Below are 27,965 nucleotides of genomic sequence, written 5' to 3' on the forward strand. Positions count from 1 at the left end.
AAGTGGCGTTTCCATTGCTGATATCAGTAGTGCGTGGAAGCTGGTATCATCTAGAACCATGTCAGCGTTCATCTTTATTTTAAAAGCACTTCGTGCGATCGCCGTCATCTGGGTGATCCTGTACCTTTACCTGAAATATGCACACACCTATTGGAAGAGACGGGGCGTCCCATCTCTTCCAGGGCACTGGTTTTTTGGGAATGCGAAGGATGCACTCCTCATGCGCAAATCTCCTGCAACGGTGTTCGGTGATCTGTACCATCAAGCTTCCGAAGACGATGACATTCTGGGCATCTACATCGCGCACAAACCCTTCTTGGTTCTGAGGAATCCGAAACTGATCAAGCAAATTTTAATTAAGGATTTCAACTACTTCTCGGATCGATACTTTACGGCAAGATCCATCCACGATAAAATCGGAAGCTCGGCTCTCTTCACGATGAAGAATCCAGAATGGAAGTACTTAAGGTAAATAAAATGAAAAATATCGTTCAGAAAGAAATATTTTAATCGATGTACTGAACCCTTTCATATACTTTAACTCTTTTACTAGAGCGAAATTAACGCCCGTATTTACGAGCGGAAAAGTGAAGAACCTGTTCCCCTTGATAGTCCAAACGGCGGACTCGATGAAGAATTATTTGGAGAATCAATTCACAAACGGCACAAGAACGAATACATTGCCAGTAAGAGAGATATCCTTAAAGTATACCACCGACATTATATCTTCCGTTGCTTTTGGAATTCAAGTGAATTCCTTCGATCCGTCTCAGAGCAAATTCTTTTCGAAAGGTACTCGCGCAAGGATATTACGATTGATTTACTGAAGCCAATTTTACGAGCTCGATGTCGTCATTAATTTTGTTCGTTTAAAAGTTCAAGAGTCACTCCGTCTCACGGTACGACGAGGCCTAATATTTTTCTGCATGTTCTTCTTCCCGGCAATTTCGATGATCTTGGGAGGTCAAATGTTGGGTTCAGCTACGAATTACTTCCGTAAAATATTTTGGGATTCCATGGATACTAGGGAGGTGACGAAATCGAAACGAGGAGACCTCATCGACTCCCTGATAGACCTGAAGAATGCCAAACAGGATAATGACTTCAGTTGGTGACGAAATGATTTTTCTTCTAAAATCTATCGTGTCAATTTCCCCGTAGAGATAACATACGATATTCGCAACTTGATTACAGAGTTTGAGGGTGATGCGTTGGTTGCTCAAGCGGGTATTTTCTTTGTTGCTGGCCGCGAATCCAGCTCGACAACGATAAGCTTTACACTCTCCGAACTCGCTAAGCATCCTGATATTCAGAAACGAGTGCGAGAAAATATCCTCGAGACGCTGGAAGCGCAGGGAATGACTTATGAAGCTGTTCAGAGTATGAAGTACCTTCACCAAGTGATGTCTGAAGTTTTGAGACTTTATCCACCGGCTCCGCTCATCGATCGAGTGGCCGTTGAAGATTATAAGGTAAATATGGAAGGAAATCATGAATAATAATGCACGTGGTAGACGTGCGTGACCACCGTTTAAGAGCACATCCTTGACCATGACCAATAAGTTTACGCAACGATTGCTCGAATTACTTAATCAATTCATGTCACGAGACACATGCTTAGGATTCTTATTGTTAACTCAGACTGAATTGAAATAAAGAGGCGATGTGAATATGACATTATATAAGTTAGGACAAACAAGAATAATCTTGTTTCAATATTTCTTGGAAAACCTTGTGTGCCCATCTTTTGATATATGTCTATTTGAAGAATAACTATTCTTCTTTATAGATACCAGGAACAGATACGATTATAGAAAAAGGAACGCCTATTTACATACCTTTGATTGGCCTTCAGCGTGATGCAAGGTATCATCCCGATCCTCTGACTTTCAATCCTGATAGATTCAGTGACGAAAATAAAGACAATATTACGCCATGTTCGTACATGCCTTTCGGTGATGGTCCACGAATTTGTATTGGTACGAATGTTTTTTATTAAAAAATATCCCTGGGGTAGTTAGTACATTTTCACTAATATTTATTAAAATGTTTTCAGCTCAGCGAGTCGGTCTATTGCAGTCTGTTGTGGCAGTAATTACGATACTTAAGGATTATGAAGTTTCATTAGACCCTACTGGTGATTACGAAATTGACCGCCGTAACATCTTCTTATCACCGTCAGATCGATTCAAATTGAAGTTTACAAAACTTTAATGTGCCATTCGATATTATAAAGTTTCTGTACAAGAGATTAAAAATATATGACAATCGGTGTTTTTTTTTGCCATATATGGATGTAAATCTTTAAATGCTACCGTACAAAAAATACCATTATTTAGTAAAGTTTTATTTCGGTAACAGCGTTAGGTACTTCTTAAATTCCGGTATTACGCAATCTCGTGGATTTAATGGTGTTTGCGCTGTGAGATAATCGCTCAAATACTGCGGCAGGAAACATAGGATACCTTTGTTCGCCAGCATTGCCCAATCGATCGGCTGGCTGACTTGCCTCACGTTCACGAAGCAATGAGTGATTTTCTTTCCCGTCGGACTTGTGTCGTACGGTGGTCTGAAACGATGAATGTAACGCGTATTTTTCTAGTATGACACGTTCATTGAGAAAATAGTAGTTTACCTTGCTTGAACAACTTTACCGCCTCCAGCTTCGATCAATCTCTTAAATTGATCGTACTTCTCTCCGGAAACTAATAGTAAAGCCACCATATTGTTAAATGCTCCGAGTGGTTCCTTTAATAACTGAAGCCTCCATCTGTAAGCAGCGGCTGCGATCATCACTTCGATTTCTCCCGATGGATCTGGTATGATACCTTTGCTTTTCGGATTCCCCCATTCATATTTTTCTTCCTACAAACAAAATGAATCTTTTTGTTGCAGGTAGTGATGCATTAGAGGTATCACTGCGAATAATACTAACATCAAGGAATTCGCCTTCCTGTTCCGAATCTCGGAGGTACATGCAATGTAGTACCCATTTTCCAGATGCTATACTGCCAAGCATTTTTTCGTTCCTTGCAGGTCTAAGGCAAAGCAAATGCGTCGCACTAATATCAAAATTAGCATCCATCGATACGTCGCCACCGAGGTCTCTTATCACTTGTTCGTACGATGTTCTGTCCTATAAAGAAAAATACGTTAATGAAGAATTAATGCAAAGTATATTTACGTATAACGACATACTTTTATCCCTGAAAGCATGAATTTCCGTTTTTTTGGAGGTTCGGGCTCTTCTGGCAATTCTTCTTCCATGTATGCTATAGAATGGTCGGGAGCCGTTCTCTCATTTTGCTCCTCGTGTATTGTCGTCTGCATATATATGCGTTATTACAATTAATCCATCTATAGTATTCAAAGTTACGAGAATTGAAATAAACAACTTACACGTCTGGAGTGACTTGGGTCTTCCCATACGATAGCATCGATAGGTTGAGAATCTTTTACGCTAACTGTAATAAAAAATAAATATTACAAAACCAAACAAAAGTAATAAAAAGATAAAGTAGACTTACATTTCTGTATGGGATCAGATGGCTCTGCGGTGTATGCGTTCGCATTTTCTCCAGAGAGAGAATATCTGTTCTCGGGTGTACTTGATGTCCTCTGGAGTACTTGATCTAATTGTGCAATTTGCCTATAATATATAATTCTTTATAGATAACTTTACTTATAAAACACTTCAAAGTCTTATGCATTAACTTACAGATTAATTTCATTATTTTGTAACGGACTATCTTCATGGAAGTCCAACTTTCGATTAATGGGAGTTGTACCAGTTACTTTACTGTCGCTGTCACTATTCGATGCTTTCGGTGTGTCTATTGCTCGCCGATTGTCATCAGCAGGTGTTCTTTCATGCGCCTCATCCTGTTTTAAATAAACATTTTGAAGCATTCTTAAGTATTTAAACATATTATATAATTACATATCGAAAATTAGAAATATTTACTTCCAAATTATTGGCTTGATTTTTTAGCTTTTGCCACAATTGTCTTTTCAGCTCGGAAAGAGGCTGCAAATATAATCATACAAAAATGAATTACACGTGCATATATGGTCAAAGCTTCAAACAAAAAAAAAACGTACAGTGCTGGGCGGTCTCCTCTTTAAAGGAGGTTCCTCTACCCTTAGGTCTGGAAAATTGTCAGCCCATTTGACCCAAGCTTTTCGTGTCTCTGGCGAGGGATTTGGTTTGAATATCTGACCATATGGTGTTTCTGGTGTAGAGACATGGAATGGCGATTGTGGAGTTTTATTCATAAGTAAACTAAGCCTCTTATTTATTAGCGGCGTGTCACCGGAACTACCATCTTGGTTCTATAATTAGACTTGAATAAAACAACCCGTAATTTAAAATGTTTAGAAATAAACAAACGAAAAATACATACTTGTAGATGAGGAAAATGTCGTTTTGGTGTAATAATGTTTCTAATTGCTGGTTCAATCGGAGGAGTCATTTGACTTACATTGCTATTAGATAAACTTGTATCCGCAACGCAACTTTCGTGAGGTCTTTCCGGGGCTTAACAATCAAATACCATAAAATATTCATATGTATTTTGAAATGCACTGTAAATTCGAATGATTTAATTATCCAGTTTCATATACCCATGGTTTCTCCTACAAGGTATGGAGTTTCATCGACTCGTTTTAATTGAGCTGCACAAGCTTTTAACCACTCAGCGGTAACAGCCGGCAATTTCCACTTCACCGCCGCATTATACTTATTTCCTTCTGGCGTCGGACAAACTAAATGCGTGCTTCCGTAAGTATTTTTCTCAACATTGGTTTTACGTACAAAAATATCCTGACACCTAAAACCAATAACCTTTTAATAATCTATTTAACTTGATCGGTTAGTAGTATTAAAAATATAATACATTGCACCCAATTCCGTAGCTAAAGTCGCAAGGTATGTTCGTTCTACGCCAGTATACATGCTCATTGTAATAATACAGCCTGATAATGGATTCAAATGTTTCTTTATAGACAGTGGTCTATGGTAATACATAATGTCGACTATTAATTCTTGATTTAAACAGTCTTCCTATAAGAATGTTTAGTAATAGTGTATTTTAAAACATTAAGATTTTAAAAAGAAGCAGTGGTACTTACAATATACAACTCGGTAACGATTTCATTTACTGTATGTTTTAAAAGTGCACCACATTTTGGTACAACGGCATAATCAGGTATACCAGCAAACGTGCTCGAAACAACTGTTCCACCCATCGCTACGATAGTCCCGGCTATGTAACTTTCTTCATCGCTGAAGCCAGTTACGACAAACGTATGCCCTGTATATTATTTTACCTTATTATTTTTCGTAACGTCATATTATCATACATTTATTAAGAACACATATTACCTTCAAATAGTTTATCATTTATAGCTGAAGACTGACTGATCGGTACTGCACTATCATCAGCTGCATTTTTGCTCTGTGCTGTTTCAGACGCTAATGTGTTTTTTAACTGTTTTGCTTGACTCTTACAATCGGTATTTATAGTTTTCTCATTACTATCGTCTGGGACAGTTCTATGTGATTTTAACAAATCTTGCATTGTTGTATCATTTGCTGCAACTAATTTGGAAACAATGTGTAGATTACATATCCACATGTTTACAGTTATTATTTAGGAGGCTTACCGACTGTATCTTGAAGATATTGTTGGACGAGATCAGCTTCTTTCTCTTTTTCGAGCGTTGCCAATTTTTTGTCTATATCAAAAGATGGTATGGGGACCTTTCTCGGTTTTTGTAACATCTGTAAATTCTGAAAGATACGTGTAACATTAAAGTGTATGCATTCGTTTTATTGACTTTGTTGTATACTTACTCTTTTGCTTAATGGAGATGGTGGTTCTGGAACTGTTTCTGCTATGTTACATTTTCGTTGAAATAAGAAATTTTCTTCTGGCGCAGGTCGTTTTAATTTGATGCTCTCTTCTAACCATTCCAAACTTAATGTATACGGACTATAAAATATTTGTAATATTAAAATATAAAGTAATAAATGATTACGGTATTTGTCCATTATCATACCATAATCCTTTCGATTTCATTAATTTCAGATCGTTTGCCGCTCTATTTTCATCTCCGATGATAACGTGTGTTAAAGCGTCCGATATGTCATCGAGTCGCGTTGCGCTACCAACGTTTAATATTTTGTTAAGCTTATCCCTTTGACTAGAAGAAAACCCAGCAAGATAAATCTGAGAATAGTAAAGAAATTGATGTAAAAAAATATCATCTTGCAATATTTTTTATTTGTAAGCGAGAAAGCGAGTATTTAATTCACATACATTGCACCCATCTAAAAACGGACCAGCCGTTTTTGCTTCACCGAATGTGAGTCTGTCCAAAATCATAACTGTTCTGCCTAAAAATTTAGATTAGATTAGCATTAAATTTATTATTAGAAACGTTACTGCATTTCGTATGTTCGAGCACAAACCAGAAGAACTGTTGGGTACAAAGTCAAAATTGGATACACTACTCATTGTTGTTGTCATTAAACTTTCGTCTACACACTGACCAGGTTGCAGGTCTAATGTTATGGCACTTATTGTTGAGCAATTAAGAGTTTCATATCCTATTATAATTTAAAAAGTTATAGTATTAGTTGTCATCTTGTAATATTAATTATTGTAAGAATAAAATATTTTTACCACTCTGTCGCTCTGGAGTAGAACATGCTTTTAATGATTTTATTAAAAAATTTTTGAAAGGTAAAGCATAGTTAACTTTTATGCTTTCATACACCCAATCTGGAGTTAAACAGGCAATGTTTGCTCGTTTTGCATATTTTAGTTTTTCGCTCACTGGGCTATTTTCAGGTGCAAGTACAACTTTCACTTTTGCACCATCTAAAGGGCCCATGAAAGTCTGAAAGGACAATAATATAAATGAATATTGAAATGGTGATGAACAAACTAACTTAAGGAAGTTAGATTTTACCCCTCCATGATTATTGATTAATTGTTTGATTTCTTCTTTTTGACGTTTTGGAAGATTCGACGACGTTACAACTAAATTAAGGAAAACGGAAGCTTTGTATTTATCAAACATATTATCATCTGCTTTAACAAAATCCTTTAAATTTGTTTCCCAAATTGCTTCAATCCATTCCTTCGTAACTATTGGTATTTGCATATCTATAGCAGTCTATCGAAAATAGGTCAAATGTTGAAAACATTAAAATGTACTTTTTATTTATTGCTCCATTTACCTCATATTTTGCTGACATCACAGATGCTGTTACAAGATGCGTTACACGACTTCGTAATTGTTTTGTGAAAATACCTCCCATATATTCTACCAATTTTTCTATGTGTTCCTATAATTATCAATCTATTAGATACTCTTAATTGGATAAAAGTAATCTTAATTTGAATTTAAAAGTTTTATTAGATATACTTTTTCTTTCTGTGGAAAACCAGAAGCACAAATACAAAGTCCTCTCATAGCTGTTGTATATACTGGACTTCTTCCTTCTGGAATTGGTTCTCCATTAATAAAGCAAAGTAATAAACATCTAGGTCCAACTATCCTATAGGAGTAAATATTCTTGAATAAAAATCAATGATAATAAATTATACTATTAAACTTCAATCAATTTGTCTTACTTACGGGCATTTGAATGTCTTTAAATTCTCAAATATATCACCTTCAAATTCTTCCATTATAAAAACATCATTTTTAGCAGGTTTCATTTTATTACATTTCACCTCTGCGATCCATGTTGGTTGTAAGTCATGCTCGCAACATTTCTAGAAATACAATTAAATAAGTTTTGCGATATAAACATCTTCATTTATATAAGGATTTATTTACTAACATTATATGCATGCCACATGTCTTCCACACAATCATCTTCAGAGTTATACTTCTTTGGCACAACAAAGTAAAGATTTACATCTGTATCAAACTGGCTCTCCTCATTCACCATTTTGATAAGCAATATTATGAAAAATACTGTTTCAAAAACGAGATAATTATTGTACTTCTTGAATAATATTCATACGTGATTCATAACGCACTAACTACATGATAACATCGATTTTAGGGTCATAAATTAATTACGTACAGTACAACGTAATTTTAATTACTGTACATCATACAACGATTTTTGATCGTTTAATATGACATTACGATCATTTAAATCATTCAGCGATAGGTTAGATGTTTTTTATCCAAAGAATGTCAACGAATTCTTTGATATTATAAGTGTGTTTCTACATAATACACACGATAGTGTTTAAAGTGTTTTAAAAATATTGCAAGTGGCACTATAAAAACCGACGAATCTTTAAATTATAAAATATGATTCACAACACCATGGGCAACAGTTGTATTCACCGGCACCGCAAATATGCTATCCTTGTCGCACACTGGTGCAGTGATGGACAGGATGGACTCGAGTCCCGGAGATAGAAGGAATCAAACTTCCTTCGATCTCCCTCTTTGTGCACGTGACTCTGATACAAAAGGTACGTTTCGAGCTAGAATTAAAACTTATTCCAGCTCTTCGAATATCATTACGTTCTTATAATATCAGAAGTAAAATTCGAGCCAAATTCGATTAGTACCACCTCTTCGTTCATCATGATCTCCTCATACAAAAGGTAAGTTTCAAGCAAAAAATAAAAATTACGATACCAACTCGTACATTACGTTCTCCTGATACAAGAGGTAAGTATCGAGCAGAAAATAAAAATAAGGACACCTACTCGCTCATTACGTTCTCCTGATACAAGAGGTAAGTATCGATATTTAATTAAAAGTTATGCTACTTTGAATATCATGTTCTCCTGATACCAAAATATAAAATTTCCTCAGTATTTCGATACGTACCATGAATTTCTCGTGCCACCTCCTCCTTGTTAGTATGTATTAGGAGCTGTCAGGAAATGTCAGGAAGTGTAAAGGAGATGTTAGATTGTGTTAGAAGGACGAGACGGCTGGTGCATTCTCTGAATTCTCTCTCACACTATATGTATACATCTATACTTGTCGCACATTAGTGCGTTCCCTCTCGCAGTGACATTTAAATTAATCGAAATTGAGATATTTGAAAGGTACAATTAATCTGCACTTTTATTATTAATATATTTTGATTGCGCACAGCACAAGTATATACAAAGATGTACGATAGCACGTTACATTAGCCCTTAATCGTCTTCATCTGAATCGCTTTCGCCATCACTTTCATCTTCTAATTCCGGCATAGGAAAACGTAATACAGCTGCTATTCCCGTAACTTGTTCTAACTCTAGATAATTAAAAGCATTAATGTTAAACAGTGTCAGAAGTTAAATTGTAAAATTTGAGATACGTGAAACTTACGTTCACCCGATACATGAAGACTTGAAAATATTTTTACATCCCCACCAGAGTCTCTTACGTTTTCAACTATTTCAACATACTCTTTCCTGACATCAACATCTTGACACCTGAATACAATTAGTTAAATAATAAGAAAGTAAGTAGGACTTGATTACAGAAAAATATAATTTATTTACCTAAATAATTTATCTGAGATAAGCAATGTTTCAATAGCCTGAGCTTCAATGGCTTTATTAATGTGCTTCTTCCCATAAAATGCTCTCGAAGGATCAGTTTGGAGTACTGTAAAAAATGTTTCTAGAGCTTTTACTTCACCAGCTGCTTTTGTTTCAGAAATACGGGACATCACTGCTGGCTCAGCCAAAATCTCTATTGTAAAAAATCACAAAAATTGTGCAATTATACCATTCTTACTTACTTAAAAAAAAAAAAGTAATTTACCTTTTAATGAATGTTTAAATCCGGAACTCGAATGGACAAGCAAGAATTTACTCTTATTTTCTATTATTGGTTTGTTGTCAGTTTTAATGGCCTGTTGTATCATATAGTCCATATACTGATCTTTGACAAAACCAGGACTAGCAAGAATAACACATTTCACGATATCAAAATTGATGTGTCTTAATATTCCTTGCATTATATTTTCATAAAATCTTGCTAAGCCCTAAAAATATTTAAATAAACTATTGTTCCATATAAACAGCATAAAAATTGATTTAAAAATATTAACCTTTTCATGTTGTGAAACATTTCCTTTTCTTTTTCTAGGGATAACTTGATCTATTTTAGCACGTACTATTGTCATATTTGAAGTTATTAAGCAAATATGTGCTATGCCTTCTTGCATCACTACGGCAGCAACATCTGCATTCTAAAATAAAGTATATAATCATTTGATTAAACAGTGGTTTATCACTATCATTACTTTACCTGTGTAGGATCGCATGCAGTATCGACTCTTTCCAAAAAAACGGAATCCCATTTAGCTTTCCTAATTGTAAACTTTCGATTTTGTTCTACATCCAATGTGTGATATGCTCCCACCTATAAAGAATCATACCTATATAGTAAGTAGATACTTCATAAATTCTTTGGTAACTCTAAACTAAATTACCTTAACATATTTATTTTCTTCTACATTTTTACCCCTCAGTCTTAAAACACATGCCTGTTTATCAAAATCGATGACTTCTACACATATAGTAAGAGTAGTTCTGACTCTATGACTATTGGAGCTACCGGTTGCAGATTCCATTTGCACTTTTCTATAAAATGCACAATAAGATATTAAATATTACATGGGAATCAACATAAAAGTTTCAAGTAACAAATGAAAGGTATACAACTTTACCCATCTAATAAGATTAACATTCGTACCTAATAGTGGAACAACTAACAAAATCTCCTTTACCAATGAGATTGTATGTATGCCACATATCTTCAGTATTTTCTGCGATCAGGGACACACTCCTGACAATATTTATTCAAATTCAGATAATTCTTTATTCTCACTATAATATTTTACGACTAGTTTACTCACCCTTTCCCATCTTTATCAATATACTTTGATACAAGCTTCATTGTAGACAATTCGTTTCTATATTATATCTAAAAATATAAGGCATTAAACTTTTGGTTTTCGTATCATTATATTAAGAAAATTTGAAGAATATACAAATACTTCGAGTTAGTGTATCTTCGATTTTAAAAACGCGTATCGTGCGGTATGTGCTTAAAAATCATTCTCGTATATCGGAGAATTAAAAATGAAACGAAATATAGGACTTGGAAAACATTTATTCAATTGCTTTTACAAATAGTGTTACATGTTAAAATAAGAGTTCATTTATTCGTAGGTTATGTTAGGGTCGGTTCCGGTTAATGTTACGCGATGTTTAAAGAGAGTCATGTAATTACCTTAGGAATAATTGCACTGATCCGTATTTCGAAAAATCATACATCTCGTATTTTACGCTTGATTGGAATGACGTAAAATAAGTCTTGCCATATGTCAAACATGATACTTTTCTGTCGAACAACAATCCCATCCATGGTTCGATTAACAAATTATCCGTACACAACGGTTTACAGATGGCGTGTAAACGAAATTCTAAAAAATTAATGCGCAGTTATTATTATTATTATTATTATTAATACTCTGCAAAACCGAGGCACTGATTAATTGCCTCAATTTGTCATTACTTTGTCATTACTAATTCTAGAACCATAAAGATCTGTAATATCTGTATGTTTCAAGAATGCGATAGAGAACAATCACTGAACTATATAGTTCAGGTGGTTATGTATCAGTGGCTCCATCGGTGGAAGAACGTCCAAGTTTGTAGTGAAAATAGTTCCCGCTCTTTCTGTAAGATGGTGCCACCAATATGTTAAATCAATTATGCTTTATTTTTCATGAATGCGTAATTAATACGATTTTTTGTGTTATAAGAATGGAATATATTATTTTAGAGGCGCTGACCAAACTCCGAAAATTAGTTCGGCCTGTTCACTGCTAGATGGCTATTCATTTGAGCGAAAATGGCGGAAACTCACAAGTGAAACTGCGAGATTTAAAAAAAGTTTAAAAAGTAGGCTAGTTTATGACAAAAGGAAGCAGACTAGTACCAATTTTAGCGAAGCAAATGACGAAAAAACAAAAAATATTATTGGCGCCATTTGGTTTCTATTATAAATTCATTAGACAATTTTTTACATTTACATCATTTACAAAAGATACAAGATAGTTTTAAATATCTATGATCACGTTCAATTATTAGTAAATATATGTGATGCTTATGATCATGACATTTGAAAATCGTTAGAATGTAATTAAATAATTATCCTTTGATAACTGCAATTGGCCTTAACTTGATACATTTTCGAGAAATGCCTGCTGCATGGCACGTATTTACAACGTCTGTCACATTTTTATAGGATTCTGGTGCCTCTTCCATCACCAACTTCGGGGAAGCGACCCTAATAGAGATTCCTTGTTGTTCTAATTTTGCTAGCACATCCATATAATCCAAGTTCCTGCGCGATTTGGCCCTAGACAAAGCTCGGCCCTAAATAGAATTTATAATTAATATTTAATTTCGGTATAATTTCAAACTGAACGAACGTTGCTTTACTTACTGCGCCATGACAAGTAGATCCAAACGTTTCTTTCATACCCTGTTCCGTTCCAGTAAGGACATAACTGCACGTGCCCATGGTACCGCCTATCAAAACTGGTTGCCCTGTTAACTGATAGTCTACAGGAATTAAAGGATGATGAGGTGGAAATGCTCTCGTAGATCCCTGTAAATAGAATAGCATTTTATGAAAACCTAATCGGTTAAATTGCACATATTTAACTTACCTTTCTATGCACTAGAAGCGTCTTCTGTTTACCCTCGACCAAGTGTTCTTCCACCTTTGCGATATTATGAGAAACGTCATATATAACGTGCATATCTAAATCATCGGGAGATGAATTGAACTGCTTGGCAAAAGCCTGTCGACTGAGGAACGTCATAGAACTTCTGTTGACCCATGCAAAATTGGCAGCTGCTGCCATTGATTTCAAGTAATCTTGACCTTCCTGAGAATTAATGTGAGCGCAAGCTAATTGTCTATCGTTCGTTTCGATGTTGTCTCGTTTCATAGCTTTTTCCATTTGAACGAGCGCGTCTATTACGAAAAGAGAAAATATATCGAACTCTCGTTTCTGAGAATAGCTTTGATGAATGGGTGAGCGTATTACCAGTTGCAACCTGATGACCGAATCCTCTGCTACCGGAATGAATCATTACACAAATTTGACCTTTCTCTTCGATACCCATTTTGCATGCAGCCCATTTATCATAGATTTCATCTACTACTTGAATCTCGGCATAATGATTTCCTGCTCCTAAGGTACCCAACTGAAAGACAACATTTTTTAATTTAACCATCCTTTAATACTAGAACAGAGAAAGTAAATTTATGACTTTTTACCTGAGGAAGTCCACGTTTTTTAGCCCTCATTGACACCTTTGACGAATCCGCGTTAAGCATTCTACCATATTCCTCGCAATGTTCTTTGTCTTCAGCCCAGATATAACCTGTGTACAATATGAAAATATATTTTGTAAATACAGTGTTTCGTATTAATAAATATGCCAAGTAAATACCTTCTCTAAGGGACCAGTCCATTCCCATTTCTAAAGCTTCCTCTAAGTCCCGTGCATTCATTGGTATGATTCCTTTTGAACCAACGCCAACAGGAATATGATCAAACATGCTTTGTGCAAGTTGCTCCTATTAATTGTATTACATTACATAAATTTCATTACATAGTTTCACATAAATATACAATTAATAGTTGGTAAAGTACTACCTTTACAGGTAAGACATCCTCTTCGAATAAATTAGTTCTTAATAGACGAACGCCACAATTTATATCAAATCCTACTCCACCAGGAGATACTATAGACTTTGGATCATTCATGTCAAATGCTGCCATATTACCGATGGCAAAACCATACCCGGAATGCACATCGGGCAATCCAACTGATCTCCATACAATTCCAGGAAGGGCAGCTACATTGGCAATTTGTTTCACTCCTGGGAGAAAACCTCCAACTGCACCTGGTCTGCACGAATTACGTAGCTCTTCTAACATTAACCGTTCTAGTGTATTATTTACATAAAATACACCTTCAACCTATAGAAAATTATTTAACGTAGTTTAAACGTCCAGCAGAAATTGACAGATCGACATGAAGGAAGTACGAAACGTTATGTTGTAAGAAATATACCTTCATATTAGGTTGGAAGCCTTTCTTTATCCTCCAACATGTTTCGTTTATCTTCTCTAAGTACTTTAATTCTTCGTTGTATTGCCTGACAACCATTTCGAGTGATAATAAATAATTTTAAAGTAAACAAAGTACAGTAGCCAACGGGGCAACCCTAAACGCAGTTGAATTGCTGCAGTATTAGAATGTTTTGTCAACGCCATCGATGGCGGAACGTCCAAGTTTGTCGAGAAATAATGTTTTAGTTTTTACGCTAGATGACGCTACTATAGATATCAGTAGCGTCATCTAGCGTCAAAAAATGGGAACTGTTTCTCGACAAACTTGAACGTTTCGCCACCGATGGCACTGATACGATTTTCCAGCTGTTATTAGTAGCGTCATCTAGCGTAAAAAATTGGAAACTATTTTCGACAAACTTGGGCCATCTATTCATAGATGGCGGAAGAGTTTTCTTTTTTTTTTATTATTTTTAAAGTCCGTAGATACCCTCTACATTACACTGTCTTGCATTAAGTACAATTCGACATTTTCTTATTTCTACACTACAAAAATAATATTTGCTGTACCTTATACACTATCAATATTTGTGCCTATATCTATTTGTACATTTTCTTACGCTAATGATATAATCAGTATTCTTAAAAGCTATATTTTCTTAATTTTTACTTTGTATGCTTTTTGTACTCTGCTGTTTGTTAGTTATTCTATTAATGTTCTTTGAGGGGGGGGGGGGAATTTCCCTGAATTGACGCACCAATTTATGTACCACGCATGTAGAAGAGTTTTCTTTGTAGACGCCATTTTGAGAAAGTACGTTTGGACTGGTTCTAATGCTACCCCAAGGTTTAAAAAATCCTTACGTGTCCATCTCCGTGCACAATAGTAGGGTCCTGAGTATATTAATGAAATATCAGTACCCTCCTGATTGGCGTACCCTCGAATGAAAAAATGCTTCGACTCGAGGAGATTAGCGACTTTACTACGCTTCATATTCTCATCGAATAAAGCATATCGCATATGTACTGAGTCTGAGACGAGTACTCTAAAAACGCTTTTTAGGAAATGTTTATAATGAAACCATGCTATGAATTGTTTTCAATCTTACAGTATGTTTTATCGAGCATATATACAAATAAATCCCCTCTGCAGATCTGCCGAAACACTTTCGTGTTTCGCTGTGTGCGCCGCTTTACTGGTGTGCAGAGAGGAGATTCATTAGTTTCTTCTAGTAGAAGATTTTTTATTAAAAATCATAATCAAATAATTTATTATCAACCCAGAATATAAATAAATTTAATAAACTCATAAATATATATATTAATTTTTGGTTGCTTATGCAAATCAGTGATGATCACTTTGAATTTCGTTCCTATCTAAACGTCTTATCACGTGATTTGGAACTACGTTCAGTGATACCGTAACGAGAAGTTATAATACTCTCTAGTGTTGTTTTGCAATCCTCGAATGCTTTCTGGTACGAGGTTGTATAAATAACCTATCTATGGTGAATATAAACGTCTGTATGTGATGGCGAAACGTCAAATTTGTTCCATGCAACGTTCGGGGAGTTCTCAAATTGTCAGTATCGCTGGGAAGTGATATTAAAGAAACATGGTTTTCGATCACCTGAAATAATAACAGTTTCGCTTTGACTTAAAATTTGAAAGACTGAAGGTAGCATAGTTATTTAATAGGAGATCGCATTTAGTACAGATATTTAATGTAAAATGGAGTGTAAGATCGATGATTTGCCAGACGTGTTGTTGGAGTACATTCTAAGTTTAATTCCCCCTTACAAAGATCTTCAGGAATGTAAGCTTGTGTCCAAACGATGGTTCCATGCTACCAAAAGTATGTTAAACTTTTTTTTATTTGAAGTATACTTACCTTTTTTATTTTTAACATTTTTAAGCTTATATTTTTATGACAGATGTTATACAACATAACAGAGCTCATTTTCACAAATCTGTCGCTTATGGATCATTGCTTTGGAGCCCCTGGCCATCTAAACATTGGATGCCTATTATAGGAAAAAGACACTCCCATTCTGCTTGCACGTATGAAAATTCCATGTATGTCTTTGGTGGATGTACAGCTACATGTACAACATTTAATGATTTATGGCGATTAGATTTGGACACAAGAACATGGGTGAGATTAATTACTATGGGGAGTTATCCATCTCCCAAGGCTTGTGCTACTATGTTATACTATAAAAAAAGTTTCATTCTATTTGGTGGATGGTCTCTTCCATCGCCATACTCCTTACACCAGGTATTTGAAATGAGTAATAATGAAGGTAATTAAATAATCTTTTAAATTTATTATATTATAATTTATATGTTCTCAGCAACCAAAACTATTCAATGAATTACATGTGTATTCTATTGAATCTAATAAATGGATTGCTATAAATACACTGGAAAAGCCTCCACCTGCAGCAGCACATTCCGCGTCAATTCACAAAAATTATATGATTGTTTTTGGTGGTATAATGGGTAATATATTTTTTGATAGGTAATATATATATAATATATAAATACTGAATTTTGTTTTGTTGTTTCAATTTGATTTCATAACAAGAGCACTATGTTATTTTGAGGCAGATCCAATGACGTATGGTGTTTGAATTTGGATTCATATAGTTGGCATAAACAAGCTACATCAAATATAAAACCAGAACCACGGTACGGTCAATCTCAAATTGAGCTAGGAGATGATCACCTACTTGTACTAGGTGAGTTTACATCATTTTAATATAACATATTAACTTCATTGATATACATTTAATTTTTGTTTTATTTTAATGTAATGTATTGAAATAAATTGGAATGTTCCAAACATTAGGAGGTTGTGCTGGTTCTAACATTGCTATGAATGATGCTTGGTTACTAAAAATGGAAGGCACAATCTGGACATGGAGGAAAGTAATTATGCATAATACAGAGTGGGCACCAGCGCGGATTTGGTATCATCAAGCTTGTAAGGTAAAACCTTGAAATTCCTACAATTATAATTTGTAATATTCTGTATTACTTATTATTTATGACTTTTTGACTTAAAAGGTGGGAAATTATATTATTGTTCTTAGTATAAACAAATGTCAAAGAAAACCAAACGACATGAATATATCGCTAAGAAATGTCACTGGTCAAAGAACGGCTCCTTCGCAAGCGTGTGATCCAGCTTCTTTACAAGAAAGGTTCATATAATTCTATTAATTATTGGTATCAGTTACAAATTCGTATAAATTTATGACAATGTTTTCAGACCAGGAAATGTATCTCATCCCGATAGAGAAGTAAACGTTAATGGTCGACACGGATCTTTTTCAAGGGCCTCTGTGCAAAATGCACAATCTTCGTCTCACACTCCTAGTTTTACAAAAAATTTAGCATTATGCAATGACAATGTTTTAAGTATGGCTGCTTTTCGTGACGAACCAATCCGTAATAGTTCAAACAGCAACCGGCAACGTCAATTAGAATCACTTCGAAGAATGGAAGAAAGAATTAGAAATCGAAGAACGCAATCGAAAATTGTGAAAAAGACGGGAAACACATTATCTATATTTGTATTGGACATTACGAATGTTTTACGCGATGAATGCACAGCTTCGTGGATTCCTTTGAAGCAGAATAATCAATCTGGTCCCGATGAAAGAATACTTTATTCACTTGTACCAGGTCAAGGTGAATTGATAGTATTTGGTGGCATCCGTAAGGAACAATTTCTACAAAGTCACCCTGTCATGGACGAGTCCGAAGTCTATAACGATCTCCATTTTATAAATCCGCCAAGATATGTTATTTAATATACCAACTAATAGCGACTAATTCATTTTCATATTCGATGGAGAATGTTTTAATTTTGTTAGCGTTGCATTGAATTTAGTTGTGCCACAGAATAGTATTTGTTAAAAACAATTTCAACTTGAACGTAACAACAGTGCAACAACGTAAGGAAATATAAATATTTTGTGATAAATATTGAACGCTCAAAAATATTAGTTTATTTCTTTTAAAAAGAAACATCCTGTAGAAAATTTAATTTTTTGGCATACGGTAAGAATTTACAAATGTTGATTTTATGAACACTACACATAATTATAAATCTCAAGATTTCATTGTGAAATCATTTATTTACACATTTTCCACACACCATGAATTATACACGGCTTAATCGTCTTCGCCTTCAGTTGCTTTTAAACTACCGAACACTTGTGATGGAATAGTTTGTTTTTCAATGGGTATATCTGAAAGTAAACATACGAATTAGGAAACAGAACATAAAATGTGTATGTTGCTATGGCAAGTGTCCAAATCAATTTATAAACGCATTACATGTGATAAAATGTAATAAAAATCTAAGTGTGTTATTATGGATTCTATATTACCTTCCTCTACATCCGCCTCATTGTCGTTAACATCGTCTTCGATATCGATATCTATTTCATCCGGATTGTTCACTTGAGAATCCGATTTACCATCTCCTTCTGTTACACCACGAACAAATTTGATACTGTCCTTGTATGCGGTAACGTTGTCTATAAAATTATATTATTGTGTTAGTATAGCGTAAACATTAGATATTCTAAATTACATCTCCACGAAAACTCCGATTGAATACCTGTACTTGGCGTTTTACTATCCAAAAGACGCATTGCGTCCACTGGAACATCGGACGGTGGATTCGTTGCATTGTTTAACATTTGAGCAGACATCATATTCACTTGTGTATTGTACATAGCTTGAACGCTGCGTTTAATTCGAAGCATTTCACGCATTGTATCCTCATTGCCATGTCTCACTTCAAATTCTTTCCATATTTGCCAGAAATTCGATGTTACCTATGTAAGACATAAATATTTATACAAATAAAATTCTATATTATTTTTTAATTATTCGATCGAATATTTCATACCCTCGGGTCGCAAATTTGACTGCAGTGCGCATATATTGCTCGAGCCCTGTCAACTTCTCCCAATTTCGTCTCCATCTCTGCAAATCGCAGACACATTTCTCTTGTATTTTCCTCGTTTAGAACTTCAATAGCTTTTTCGTATATTTGTCGCGTTTTCGGAACGCCATATATATCTGCTGCTTTCTTGATGTATATGTTGAACATCTCAAATCTTTCTTCAGGGAGAACGGCACTCGTTGCTCGTTCGTAAACGGACATTGCGTGTCTAGCTAAGCCGTGTTCTTCTTCTAATTTTGCGTATAACAAATATAAGGCTGCAAAAAAATATTTTAATAAATAAGCAAAAACAAAATATTTTTCGTAATATTTCTTTTTCATTCGATTCTAAGTGGCAATACCTTTAGCATATTTAGGTGGACAGTGTTCTAAGCACTGTTCGAACAAATCTCTCGTTCGTTCCAATTTTGTACCACCATAACGTTTTAAGAATTTCGTAAGGTACGTGTTCCATATGTCGTAAACATTAGGCCATTTGAATAATGCGATTCCTTTTTCATATGCCTATTAAAAATATCGAGGCATTACTTACGATTAAAGTCTATTGGCTTTTAACAAAATCATAATCTGATATTTTACATACCCTGAAAGCCTCTTCAAAATATTTATTTTCTTCTAAAAAGAGACCGTAATTAATAATGATTTGTGGCGTTGCAATTTTTAAATCTATGATCTTATCGTACACCGCTTTGCACGTCTATGAAAAAATACAACAAAATTATAAATTACGAAAATAAATATTATAAAAGTGAATTTACATCTTCACGTGGATACTTTACCTTAAACGTGCCAAAACTTTCTTCCAAGTCTGCATACATAGACCAGACTTTCAAAGATTTATATAACCTCATTTGAACAGTTTCAGTTTCATCGTGATAAGCTACTTTGCGGAATGGCATAGCGGTAGCACGATGCATAAGTTTCAAAGCTTCTTTATAATTTCTGTATGGATAAAATTGTATTAATTAAAATAAAAATGCGAAAAGATTTTTGTTTTTAAATATTCAATATTGCAATAAAGGAATCAGTACCCATGTCTAATTTCCATTTCCGCCCATTCACACCACACAGAGGCAAGGTCGTCAACTTTAGTATATGGAACATGAGTTGCCTTTTCGAAGACGACTCTAGCATCCGTTATTTGACCATTTTCTTCATAAAATTTGCCAAACGCAACCCATAAAGTATGTAATTTGCCTACTGCCAATTGTGGCTGCACAGTTTGCACAGCTTCCGTATATGTATTAATAATCTAAAAAGAATTAGTAACTAAATTAATAAAACGTTTCTTTTGTTGAGTGTTAAGCAATTCTTCTATATGAAATAAGATAATAATTCTTTATACTTCGTGCGGCTGCCCTTCGTAAAGCATAACTCTTTTATGCCACTCTTGTACGTTATGTGGATTTTGTCTAAGTAATACGGAATTGAGTAATAATAATCGTCTTTCCATCAAATGTTCAAATCGCGCCAATCTTAATTCTAAATCTATATCATCTGTAAAAGCAACGATAGAAAATATTACAATTCAAGATAATAGTGTTACAGTTTTTATGGAGTATTAATATGTATGCGCATGTTTATACCATCTTCGGTAGGATTTTTTGCAGCGTCTTCCATGCGTTTACTGAGGCTAAGTTCCTCAAACTGTGCATACGCATCAAACACTTGTGTAAAATCTCTAACAGTTGTCACTGTTTGTATTGCTTCCTCGTAAATGTCTCTTGCCTATCAAAAATAAGGAATATAGAAATTATTTCTTTCGAAATTATATATGTATCAGGGTATAGAGAAATATTTTAATACCCTTTCGAATAAGCCGCTGCGAACGTAGTAATCAGCCAAAGAATTCCAAAGAGGACCTAATTGATCTGTGTAACGTCTCAAACCACCTCTGATAATGGCATCTACATTAAGAGATTTTATTTTGGAAGGATTTTTTGATATCAAGTCGCATAATTCATTCCATAATTGATGATTTGATTTCCCATGCTTTGATACAAAGTCATCTTGGTTAACAATTTGCGCAAGTTTTACAGCTGCTTCGTCGAGTCTTTCAATTGATATCAGGTATTCTATATATTCTTCTGTATCTTCTGGAGCTAACTAAAGATAATATACATATTGTCTAAACACAAGTAGTTAAGATGATAAGTTACGTTAATAAAATAATTTTATACCTTCAGATATCTCCTGAAAACCCTGACAGCAGTCTCATACACATTATTTTGCTTTAGAAATTCAATATATAATGGCCATACACGATGATGTTGGGTAATAGGAAGTGCTCTAAGTGCCCGATCAAAAACTTGTCGCGTATGAGTAATGTAACATTGTTCTGTCATTAGCGTGCAATAATCCATCCAAATTCTAGGCATTTTATGCATGAAGACTAGGGCACGCTCAAATGCATTATTTACATCATCATAAAGGGGATCTGTTATACATCTTCCTTTTAACTGACTTACACGTTGACGTAAATAATTGTACCATAATTTGTAACTAAACAAAACAAAAACTTTAGTATCGTATAAAAGACTATCTAACATATTATATTAAAATATAAGAATACAAATCTTACCTTCCAGGAAGTTCCTTTAATGCTCGTTCGTAGACAATGTTTAAATTACTACTTTTTGTACTTTTCAAATGATCTATGTAACGTTGCCAATGTTTTACAGAATAAGGATTTCTTAAGATTTCTTCTTCATATGGTAAATCTTCTTCGTTCTATATAAAAGAACATCATCAAAGTACTGAACTAGTGTATACAGAACAAAATGAGGTTAGCTATAACGATGTACTTACGAAAACGTATAAATTCCCTTCTTGATCTTTGCGTTTCAACATCATTGCTAACCTTATTAAATTTTATACAATTTAGTTAGATTAATGGCAATAGTAAGTCATCTGCATTCCGTATTCACGGGATAGGTTATCTTCTCCTGTTTTGATGCAGTTCGATGAAATTTGTTCCAACCGCGCTATGCAGCACTATGTCAAGGCGGTATTTCATTGATCACGTCTAACCTAGAATACTTAGGTCTAATAGGGAATGTAGCGTTTATTAGCTAATAGAGTCATTTAGAAATACACTAATAAAATTATTCGTATTATCGTAATATAAGTAAAAAAATATTTTATGTACTTGTAGTACTTTTATTTCCGAAATAATCGAGATAATTGCACATTTCGTTATATTTTACAATGAAAATAATAACAATTGTAGCAGTGTCTGAATTGATTTAGAAAAACTTGTGATAAAGATGTACACCTGAAAATCATGTTGCACAACCTGTTTACCTCTTTTTGGAAAAGACACTGGAGTGTGACAGCTGTCATGTCAAGAATATGATCGTGATTCATATCTGCTAATGTAAACAATTGGACTGATGTTTGCGTCATCTATTTGAAAGATTGTCGGTGTTTAACGTATACATTGCGCACAAATTGATTGCGTTTGAACCGTTTCAATAAATAAACGCTGTAAAGGATGACAATGGGCGATGAGACTCCAGTTACATCACTGGTTCTTCCTGTAATCTTAAGACCAATATTGATGAAGGTACTGAAAATTTCCCTTGGTTCCCTTATTATTTGCACTGCCTAAAATAGATTTTCTAAAGAAAAAATCGATTTATTAACTGCCAAACAGTTTTTATTACAATAAATTCGCAAATATATATTACTATTTTATAATTATTTATGCAGCTAGAGAGACAGAATGTATCGGGTGCTCAAACCTTACGCACAGCTCTTTTGAAAGCTGAAAATTCACATCCAGGTATTACACACGATTTAATTCTTGGTATAATACGACGAGCAGAACTTAATGTTGACATGAATGAAAGCGTTCTGAGATTACAAGGAGCAGCTTGTGATTATGATGGTACATTAACATTGATGGTGATTGTAATACATGTTTAATTTTTTCTAATTATTTTATCCATTATGATTGTAGTTGTGGAATATAGATCAGCCAGATCAGAGGATGCTTTCCAAGAATTAAATCGTAAGTCAACTTCTCTAAAAAGAATACTTAGCAGAATTCCTGATGAAATAACAGATCGTAAAACTTTCCTTGAAACAATCAAGTATGTATTTGCATTGATATATTTTGTTTATATAGATAGCTATGTTGTTTACTTATTTTAATGTGTCGATTTTAGAGAAATAGCAAGTGCAATAAAGAAGCTTTTAGATGCAGTGAACGAAGTTACTGCATTTATACGCGGATCTGCAGGAAAGCAAGCACTGGATCAGAGGAAAAGGGAATTTGTAAAATATAGTAAAAGATTTAGCAATACATTGAAGGAATACTTTAAAGAAGGACAGTAAGTATTATTTATTTCCATATTCACTATTACTGAACCCATTAATCAGAAGTTTTATTAAAATTTGGAATTTTTGCAGAGCCAATGCAGTATTTGTGAGTGCACTATATTTAATACATCAAACAAATATGATCATGCTCACAGTAAAAGACAAATGTGAGTAATGACCATTTAGTTAAGGAATGCATGCGATACTCCTACAATAATAAAGTTACTAGCAGTTGTCTTGAAACATATAATATTCTACTTTTATCGATTTTGTTACATATTTGATAATAGAATTCAAATGTCATTTAATATAAAGTATGATAGTATCACTATTTTATATGTATTATATTGTTACATCATTATGGATAGATAAAATCATAGATACAGAATTCTAATAAAAGATAAAGATGTTGTCTTCAATGTGTTATACTTACTTACTTCGCGTGTAATAGTAAAATACTTATGCGAAGAAAACTGTGGATACAGGAATACATTTGCTTTTAAAAAGGGATGTACATTTGAAATGTATAAGAAATAAAAATTACTTTATTGATAACAAATGTACACAAGTGTGTTGTTTTTCCCACTGGGAAAATTGAATGGCTTGGCTATCTACACCTACAGTTTCATTGTATTAACAATTACAATGAGTAACAGTAAGGATTAATGGTAATTATTGTAATGAACATTAATGGAAAATGTACAAATCTTCAAGCACGTTTGCTATCTGAAAATGCTCGTACGATACTGCCAACGCCGCCGATATTATATACCTTTTCATGCCAGATTAATAAATGACTACTACTGCCTTCCGTTGGGATTTCGAACCCCCGATAAATATATTTCATTAGGACATCCAGTAAATCTTGATCTAATTGTGCTATGCAATCATCCATTTGATTAGATTTTATACTTAGAAGAACCTTTTGAGTTAAATTACGAGCGCTATCCTGTAAAATTTAAAGGATTTTTGTCTGTACCAAATATGTCATGTACACAAACTATTATAAAATATTAAATGATATTCATATAAATAATAAGATATTGATATACGACATGAAAAATAAAATATCGTTATGCAATAAAATAATATATTTAATTAATAATGTAACAATCTCGTAAAGTAACAATTGAAATATGGGATATTGAGGTTACCTTTACTTGTTGATTTTTACATTCAAGGGGTGCAGATTTTAATACTGATATCAAAGCTTCGGCATTCTTACCCTTGAATCGAAATATTAAGGAAAATACGATAATATAGAACAGAAATTATTCTAACATAATCACACGTCAACGTAAGAGTCATGAAAAGGATATTGGCTAAGAAGTATCAAAACTTCATTTTCGTCTGGACCGGTGGGCCCTCCTATTCCTCCGTCGGCATCTTCTTCTTTAAAATTATTGTCACTGTATTGATCAACGTCAATTTTTCGAAATGCAGACGCCGACGAATCTTTTTTGCCATCGTTTCTTGACATTTTCACTATGTACTCAACGTTTCACTGCGATCACGCCCGACTTATCATTTAACGCTTAGGAATGAATTTTCATTGGTCTAGAAATATGTCTATATACGACACTATCTATTTACACTAATAACAGAGCTAAATGACATTAAAGATTTTCGCTGATTAATGCACATATTCCTTTTTCATAAAAGAATACTTTTCTACTTATACGCGACAGAAAATTATACTAAAATAAATGCTGGTAACTTCCAGCGGACACATCGAAATATTCCACCAATCGAAAGCATGAAATATTTTCGAAATTCATTATCCTCTTTTTTTCATTTCATTGCAAATATATGAATCCTTATGATTTTATTAAATACTTAAAATGACTGTTTGAGAAAGTTTGATTGAAGTATATAGTGACATACATAGATCTAAATGCAAATCTACCTTTGTCTACTGATAGAAAGCCAGTTTAAACACAAGCAAACTTTTCAAACAATTTGTAATTCGATTAAATATTTAACATCTTTCGAATACCATCCAAGCATTACATATTTTACAATGAAAAGTTTGCCCGTTTATAGCCTATAAATATATTTCGCTGTTCCCTAAATAGTATTGCAGAAGGTTAGGTTGATATCAGTTGATCATATGTTATTGTGATACTTTGCGTAGGACAAATGTACATACACTGTGTATTAAAAACTTTAATCGAATTATGAGTTGTCCAAATCTCGTTAGTAAATTACTCATGCCAAAAATAATATGGCATCAAACGGACGTAGCAGTTGTTATACGTATTTTACTCGAGGATGTCGATAAGTACTTTCTCCGAGTTAAATGTGATTATTTATTATTTAGGTATTTTATAGTATCTTGTGTATCTAAATCGTATATTATTTTCCCTGAAACTAACGAAAGGTTTGTTTCGAAACATGTGCAAGTAATGTATACGTTATTTTTAGTACCACGCGAAACGAAAAAAGTTATTATGTTTGTTTATACCTTTTTGGAACGGTGGTAGCAGAAAAAACTGTTCATGTAAATTTAGGAAGAGAAGTTAAAATTACGCTTACAAAGGCGCATAAATGTAATTACAATTATTTGTTTATTATTCTAATATTTTTTCTAATTTACTCACACCTTGTAAAATATGATAGGGACAGAATGGTTAAGATTGCATCTCGAAAAAGAAAAAAATCCGTTAATAAGCGCAGATATGGAACGTTTGTATAAAAATAATTGGCATAAGATTCCTGTAATAGTAGGTAATTATTTTGAAATATAAATTAATGTTGATTAGTAGACAAATAACAAACCTTTCAAAAATTTGTTGCCAATTATCAGACAATTTATAATCTAACAAAAATTATGTTTTATCACAGAGAGGGAAAATTTGGAAGAATATAAACGAAGCAATAATATAACTCATCTAATGCCAGATGTACCATCTACAGATGAAGAAGAGTCTGATGATGATGCAATGGACATGTTATTTCTTTAATTTATGTAGGTCTAGCATTTGTTATATTTTCTTAGAAAATTGATTTTACAGAAACCGTATCTTCTAAATCAAATATTTTTTATTGAATCATTTACAAATTAGATCCATATACATACATATCATTCATACAACAACATCTAACAACATATATTCTATACACAGGAATTTGACTTCATTATTGTAAATTGTGATACCGGTTCATCTAATTACGCCTTAACAATATAATACATGTAAAAATAACTTCACCAAAAATATTGACATGTAAATATAAAAGTAGGTGCAAATAGATAATAAAAATTCTTCTTTTTTATATATAGTTTTATTATTTTATTACATCAACATATTTAGATCATTTAAATATTGTCTCTGCATACAATTTAATTATTTTTACTGACATGCTGAGTATTATTAATTATACTAACAGCAAAATTTTTAAGTTACTTTCAGAAGAAAGTACTGTTCACAGATTTTGTTTAAAGTCAGTATTACTGTACAGAAGTATACAATACAAATGGTAAAGATAAATGAATTATTTTTATATTATATATTCCCATGTATACAAAATTTGCTGTATTGATAATTAATTTACGAAATGTATAGTTTGCACAATTACAGTAATTGGAATGTTATGCTGTTGCCATAGTGTACAATATGAGGTATAACATAATTGAAGTAACATAGAACTGAAAGCAGTACATAGTGTGTATATATTAATTATAAATTTTCACTCGTAATAATGTTACTCTTATCTTTGGCAATGTATATTCTAATTAATATTTATATGCAATATCGTTATAGGAGAGGTACTGTTTAGAATGACGAGACACTTTGCAAATTTAAAAAAATGACAAAAAAAATGTAATCATGTATAGAATAAAATAACTAAATTTTTTAAAATTTCAAAAAATATAACGAAATTTATATTTATTAGCGTTGATACGATTGCACAGTACTGCTTCATGAAGTATACAAGGAACTAGACCAATTTTATTAATTGCTACTGTTAAATGCTATGAATCACAATTTTATATATATCTAATAAAAAATCATTTTGTTCTAATACCAAACTAATGGTAAATTAGAAATAAATTCTTCATAACAAAACAATCATATTTAGACATTTTGCATGTGTTTGTACTAAAAATGCAGATTTCAATAGAAGGTACAAATGAAATGCAATGAATAATGATTATTTACAAATAATATTTTTTGTCTCGATAGTATATAAAAGATGCAAGTATGTAAAGAATTAAAATTATGCAAATATATATGACGTATGTATGCAAAATTGAATAATTGCACAGAATGTGAAATTATTAATCCGAATACCTTTTTCTGAAAACATTAATAAACTTGTATCATCAATGTTTTGAGTTCATTTCAGTATATAATTTCATATTTTATGCTAATAATGAAGTGTATATAAATAGCGAGTTTTATATTTACGAAACGTATCCTTTTGTGAGCTTATGGTCTTTTCTTCTGGAAAATTAAATAGTTGATATATACAGTGGACAATAATATCGATAAAATAATATTTCTATGTACA

General features: G+C 33.3%; 9 protein-coding genes across 12 annotated transcripts; 4 read left to right on the forward strand and 5 right to left on the reverse strand.

The window, feature by feature from the left end:
- Nucleotides 1-9: 9 nt before the first annotated feature.
- LOC128881140 (cytochrome P450 6k1-like) lies at nucleotides 10-2,289 on the forward strand. The gene is made up of 6 exons (XM_054131898.1): nucleotides 10-468; nucleotides 554-792; nucleotides 877-1,107; nucleotides 1,195-1,472; nucleotides 1,790-1,979; nucleotides 2,057-2,289. Exons 1-6 carry the CDS (start codon nucleotides 59-61, stop codon nucleotides 2,212-2,214), a joined length of 1,506 nt encoding a protein of 501 aa, XP_053987873.1. The 5' UTR covers nucleotides 10-58; the 3' UTR covers nucleotides 2,215-2,289.
- On the reverse strand, nucleotides 2,208-8,377 carry LOC128881124 (DNA topoisomerase 2-binding protein 1-A). 2 transcript variants are annotated; one of them, XM_054131865.1, is made up of 25 exons: nucleotides 7,856-8,377; nucleotides 7,648-7,787; nucleotides 7,435-7,567; nucleotides 7,247-7,354; nucleotides 6,976-7,182; nucleotides 6,690-6,903; nucleotides 6,473-6,610; nucleotides 6,321-6,397; nucleotides 6,061-6,230; nucleotides 5,855-5,993; nucleotides 5,665-5,791; nucleotides 5,384-5,599; nucleotides 5,131-5,312; nucleotides 4,896-5,062; nucleotides 4,624-4,829; nucleotides 4,404-4,537; nucleotides 4,102-4,332; nucleotides 3,965-4,027; nucleotides 3,719-3,882; nucleotides 3,528-3,649; nucleotides 3,400-3,464; nucleotides 3,199-3,324; nucleotides 2,936-3,136; nucleotides 2,636-2,865; nucleotides 2,208-2,569 (listed from the first exon to the last, which is right to left on the reverse strand). In XM_054131865.1, the coding sequence occupies exons 1-25, from the start codon at nucleotides 7,964-7,966 to the stop codon at nucleotides 2,347-2,349; spliced, it is 3,894 nt and encodes a 1,297-aa protein (XP_053987840.1). In that variant the 5' UTR covers nucleotides 7,967-8,377; the 3' UTR covers nucleotides 2,208-2,346. The 2 variants fall into 2 exon arrangements, with proteins under 2 accessions (XP_053987840.1, XP_053987839.1); XM_054131864.1 differs by having other exon boundaries at nucleotides 6,687-6,903.
- Nucleotides 8,378-9,085: 708 nt separating this feature from the next.
- LOC128881148 (protein pelota) lies at nucleotides 9,086-11,421 on the reverse strand. The gene is made up of 10 exons (XM_054131916.1): nucleotides 11,281-11,421; nucleotides 10,904-10,971; nucleotides 10,741-10,833; nucleotides 10,478-10,628; nucleotides 10,294-10,407; nucleotides 10,094-10,234; nucleotides 9,805-10,027; nucleotides 9,540-9,732; nucleotides 9,364-9,470; nucleotides 9,086-9,289 (listed from the first exon to the last, which is right to left on the reverse strand). Exons 2-10 carry the CDS (start codon nucleotides 10,942-10,944, stop codon nucleotides 9,189-9,191), a joined length of 1,164 nt encoding a protein of 387 aa, XP_053987891.1. The 5' UTR covers nucleotides 10,945-10,971; nucleotides 11,281-11,421; the 3' UTR covers nucleotides 9,086-9,188.
- On the reverse strand, nucleotides 11,333-14,338 carry LOC128881139 (RNA-splicing ligase RtcB homolog). Its single transcript, XM_054131897.1, has 9 exons — nucleotides 14,148-14,338; nucleotides 13,727-14,053; nucleotides 13,521-13,647; nucleotides 13,345-13,451; nucleotides 13,112-13,271; nucleotides 12,728-13,038; nucleotides 12,502-12,666; nucleotides 11,566-12,431; nucleotides 11,333-11,473 (listed from the first exon to the last, which is right to left on the reverse strand). The coding sequence occupies exons 1-8, from the start codon at nucleotides 14,241-14,243 to the stop codon at nucleotides 12,204-12,206; spliced, it is 1,521 nt and encodes a 506-aa protein (XP_053987872.1). The 5' UTR covers nucleotides 14,244-14,338; the 3' UTR covers nucleotides 11,333-11,473; nucleotides 11,566-12,203.
- Nucleotides 14,339-15,557: 1,219 nt separating this feature from the next.
- Nucleotides 15,558-18,535, forward strand: LOC128881136 (F-box only protein 42). 2 transcript variants are annotated; one of them, XM_054131888.1, is made up of 8 exons: nucleotides 15,979-16,001; nucleotides 16,081-16,222; nucleotides 16,282-16,424; nucleotides 16,501-16,667; nucleotides 16,757-16,887; nucleotides 16,998-17,137; nucleotides 17,216-17,352; nucleotides 17,421-18,535. In XM_054131888.1, exons 2-8 carry the CDS (start codon nucleotides 16,210-16,212, stop codon nucleotides 17,962-17,964), a joined length of 1,275 nt encoding a protein of 424 aa, XP_053987863.1. In that variant the 5' UTR covers nucleotides 15,979-16,001; nucleotides 16,081-16,209; the 3' UTR covers nucleotides 17,965-18,535. The 2 variants fall into 2 exon arrangements, with proteins under 2 accessions (XP_053987862.1, XP_053987863.1); XM_054131887.1 differs by having other exon boundaries at nucleotides 15,558-16,001; nucleotides 16,081-16,424.
- On the reverse strand, nucleotides 18,138-22,135 carry LOC128881129 (pre-mRNA-splicing factor syf1 homolog). The gene is made up of 14 exons (XM_054131882.1): nucleotides 21,939-22,135; nucleotides 21,712-21,860; nucleotides 21,311-21,632; nucleotides 20,937-21,236; nucleotides 20,717-20,858; nucleotides 20,476-20,627; nucleotides 20,162-20,382; nucleotides 19,910-20,072; nucleotides 19,714-19,827; nucleotides 19,472-19,634; nucleotides 19,074-19,387; nucleotides 18,780-18,999; nucleotides 18,547-18,696; nucleotides 18,138-18,405 (listed from the first exon to the last, which is right to left on the reverse strand). The coding sequence occupies exons 1-14, from the start codon at nucleotides 21,981-21,983 to the stop codon at nucleotides 18,329-18,331; spliced, it is 2,532 nt and encodes an 843-aa protein (XP_053987857.1). The 5' UTR covers nucleotides 21,984-22,135; the 3' UTR covers nucleotides 18,138-18,328.
- A 309-nt stretch (nucleotides 22,136-22,444) lies between these two features.
- LOC128881159 (programmed cell death protein 10) lies at nucleotides 22,445-23,872 on the forward strand. The gene is made up of 5 exons (XM_054131939.1): nucleotides 22,445-22,695; nucleotides 22,842-23,019; nucleotides 23,092-23,224; nucleotides 23,300-23,464; nucleotides 23,544-23,872. The coding sequence occupies exons 1-5, from the start codon at nucleotides 22,624-22,626 to the stop codon at nucleotides 23,626-23,628; spliced, it is 633 nt and encodes a 210-aa protein (XP_053987914.1). The 5' UTR covers nucleotides 22,445-22,623; the 3' UTR covers nucleotides 23,629-23,872.
- Nucleotides 23,873-23,978: 106 nt separating this feature from the next.
- Nucleotides 23,979-25,074, reverse strand: LOC128881161 (actin-related protein 2/3 complex subunit 5). The gene is made up of 3 exons (XM_054131942.1): nucleotides 24,773-25,074; nucleotides 24,608-24,680; nucleotides 23,979-24,402 (listed from the first exon to the last, which is right to left on the reverse strand). The coding sequence occupies exons 1-3, from the start codon at nucleotides 24,931-24,933 to the stop codon at nucleotides 24,163-24,165; spliced, it is 474 nt and encodes a 157-aa protein (XP_053987917.1). The 5' UTR covers nucleotides 24,934-25,074; the 3' UTR covers nucleotides 23,979-24,162.
- Nucleotides 25,075-25,224: 150 nt separating this feature from the next.
- LOC128881160 (uncharacterized) lies at nucleotides 25,225-26,728 on the forward strand. Of its 2 annotated transcripts, XM_054131941.1 has the most exons (5): nucleotides 25,225-25,773; nucleotides 25,878-26,002; nucleotides 26,073-26,180; nucleotides 26,298-26,421; nucleotides 26,579-26,728. In XM_054131941.1, the coding sequence occupies exons 1-4, from the start codon at nucleotides 25,631-25,633 to the stop codon at nucleotides 26,414-26,416; spliced, it is 495 nt and encodes a 164-aa protein (XP_053987916.1). In that variant the 5' UTR covers nucleotides 25,225-25,630; the 3' UTR covers nucleotides 26,417-26,421; nucleotides 26,579-26,728. The 2 variants fall into 2 exon arrangements, with proteins under 2 accessions (XP_053987916.1, XP_053987915.1); XM_054131940.1 differs by having other exon boundaries at nucleotides 26,298-26,728.
- The last annotated feature ends 1,237 nt before the right edge of the window (nucleotides 26,729-27,965 follow it).

This window comes from Hylaeus volcanicus, chromosome 8 (genome assembly GCF_026283585.1).
Source record: "Hylaeus volcanicus isolate JK05 chromosome 8, UHH_iyHylVolc1.0_haploid, whole genome shotgun sequence".
Classification (NCBI taxonomy): Eukaryota; Metazoa; Arthropoda; class Insecta; order Hymenoptera; family Colletidae; genus Hylaeus; species Hylaeus volcanicus.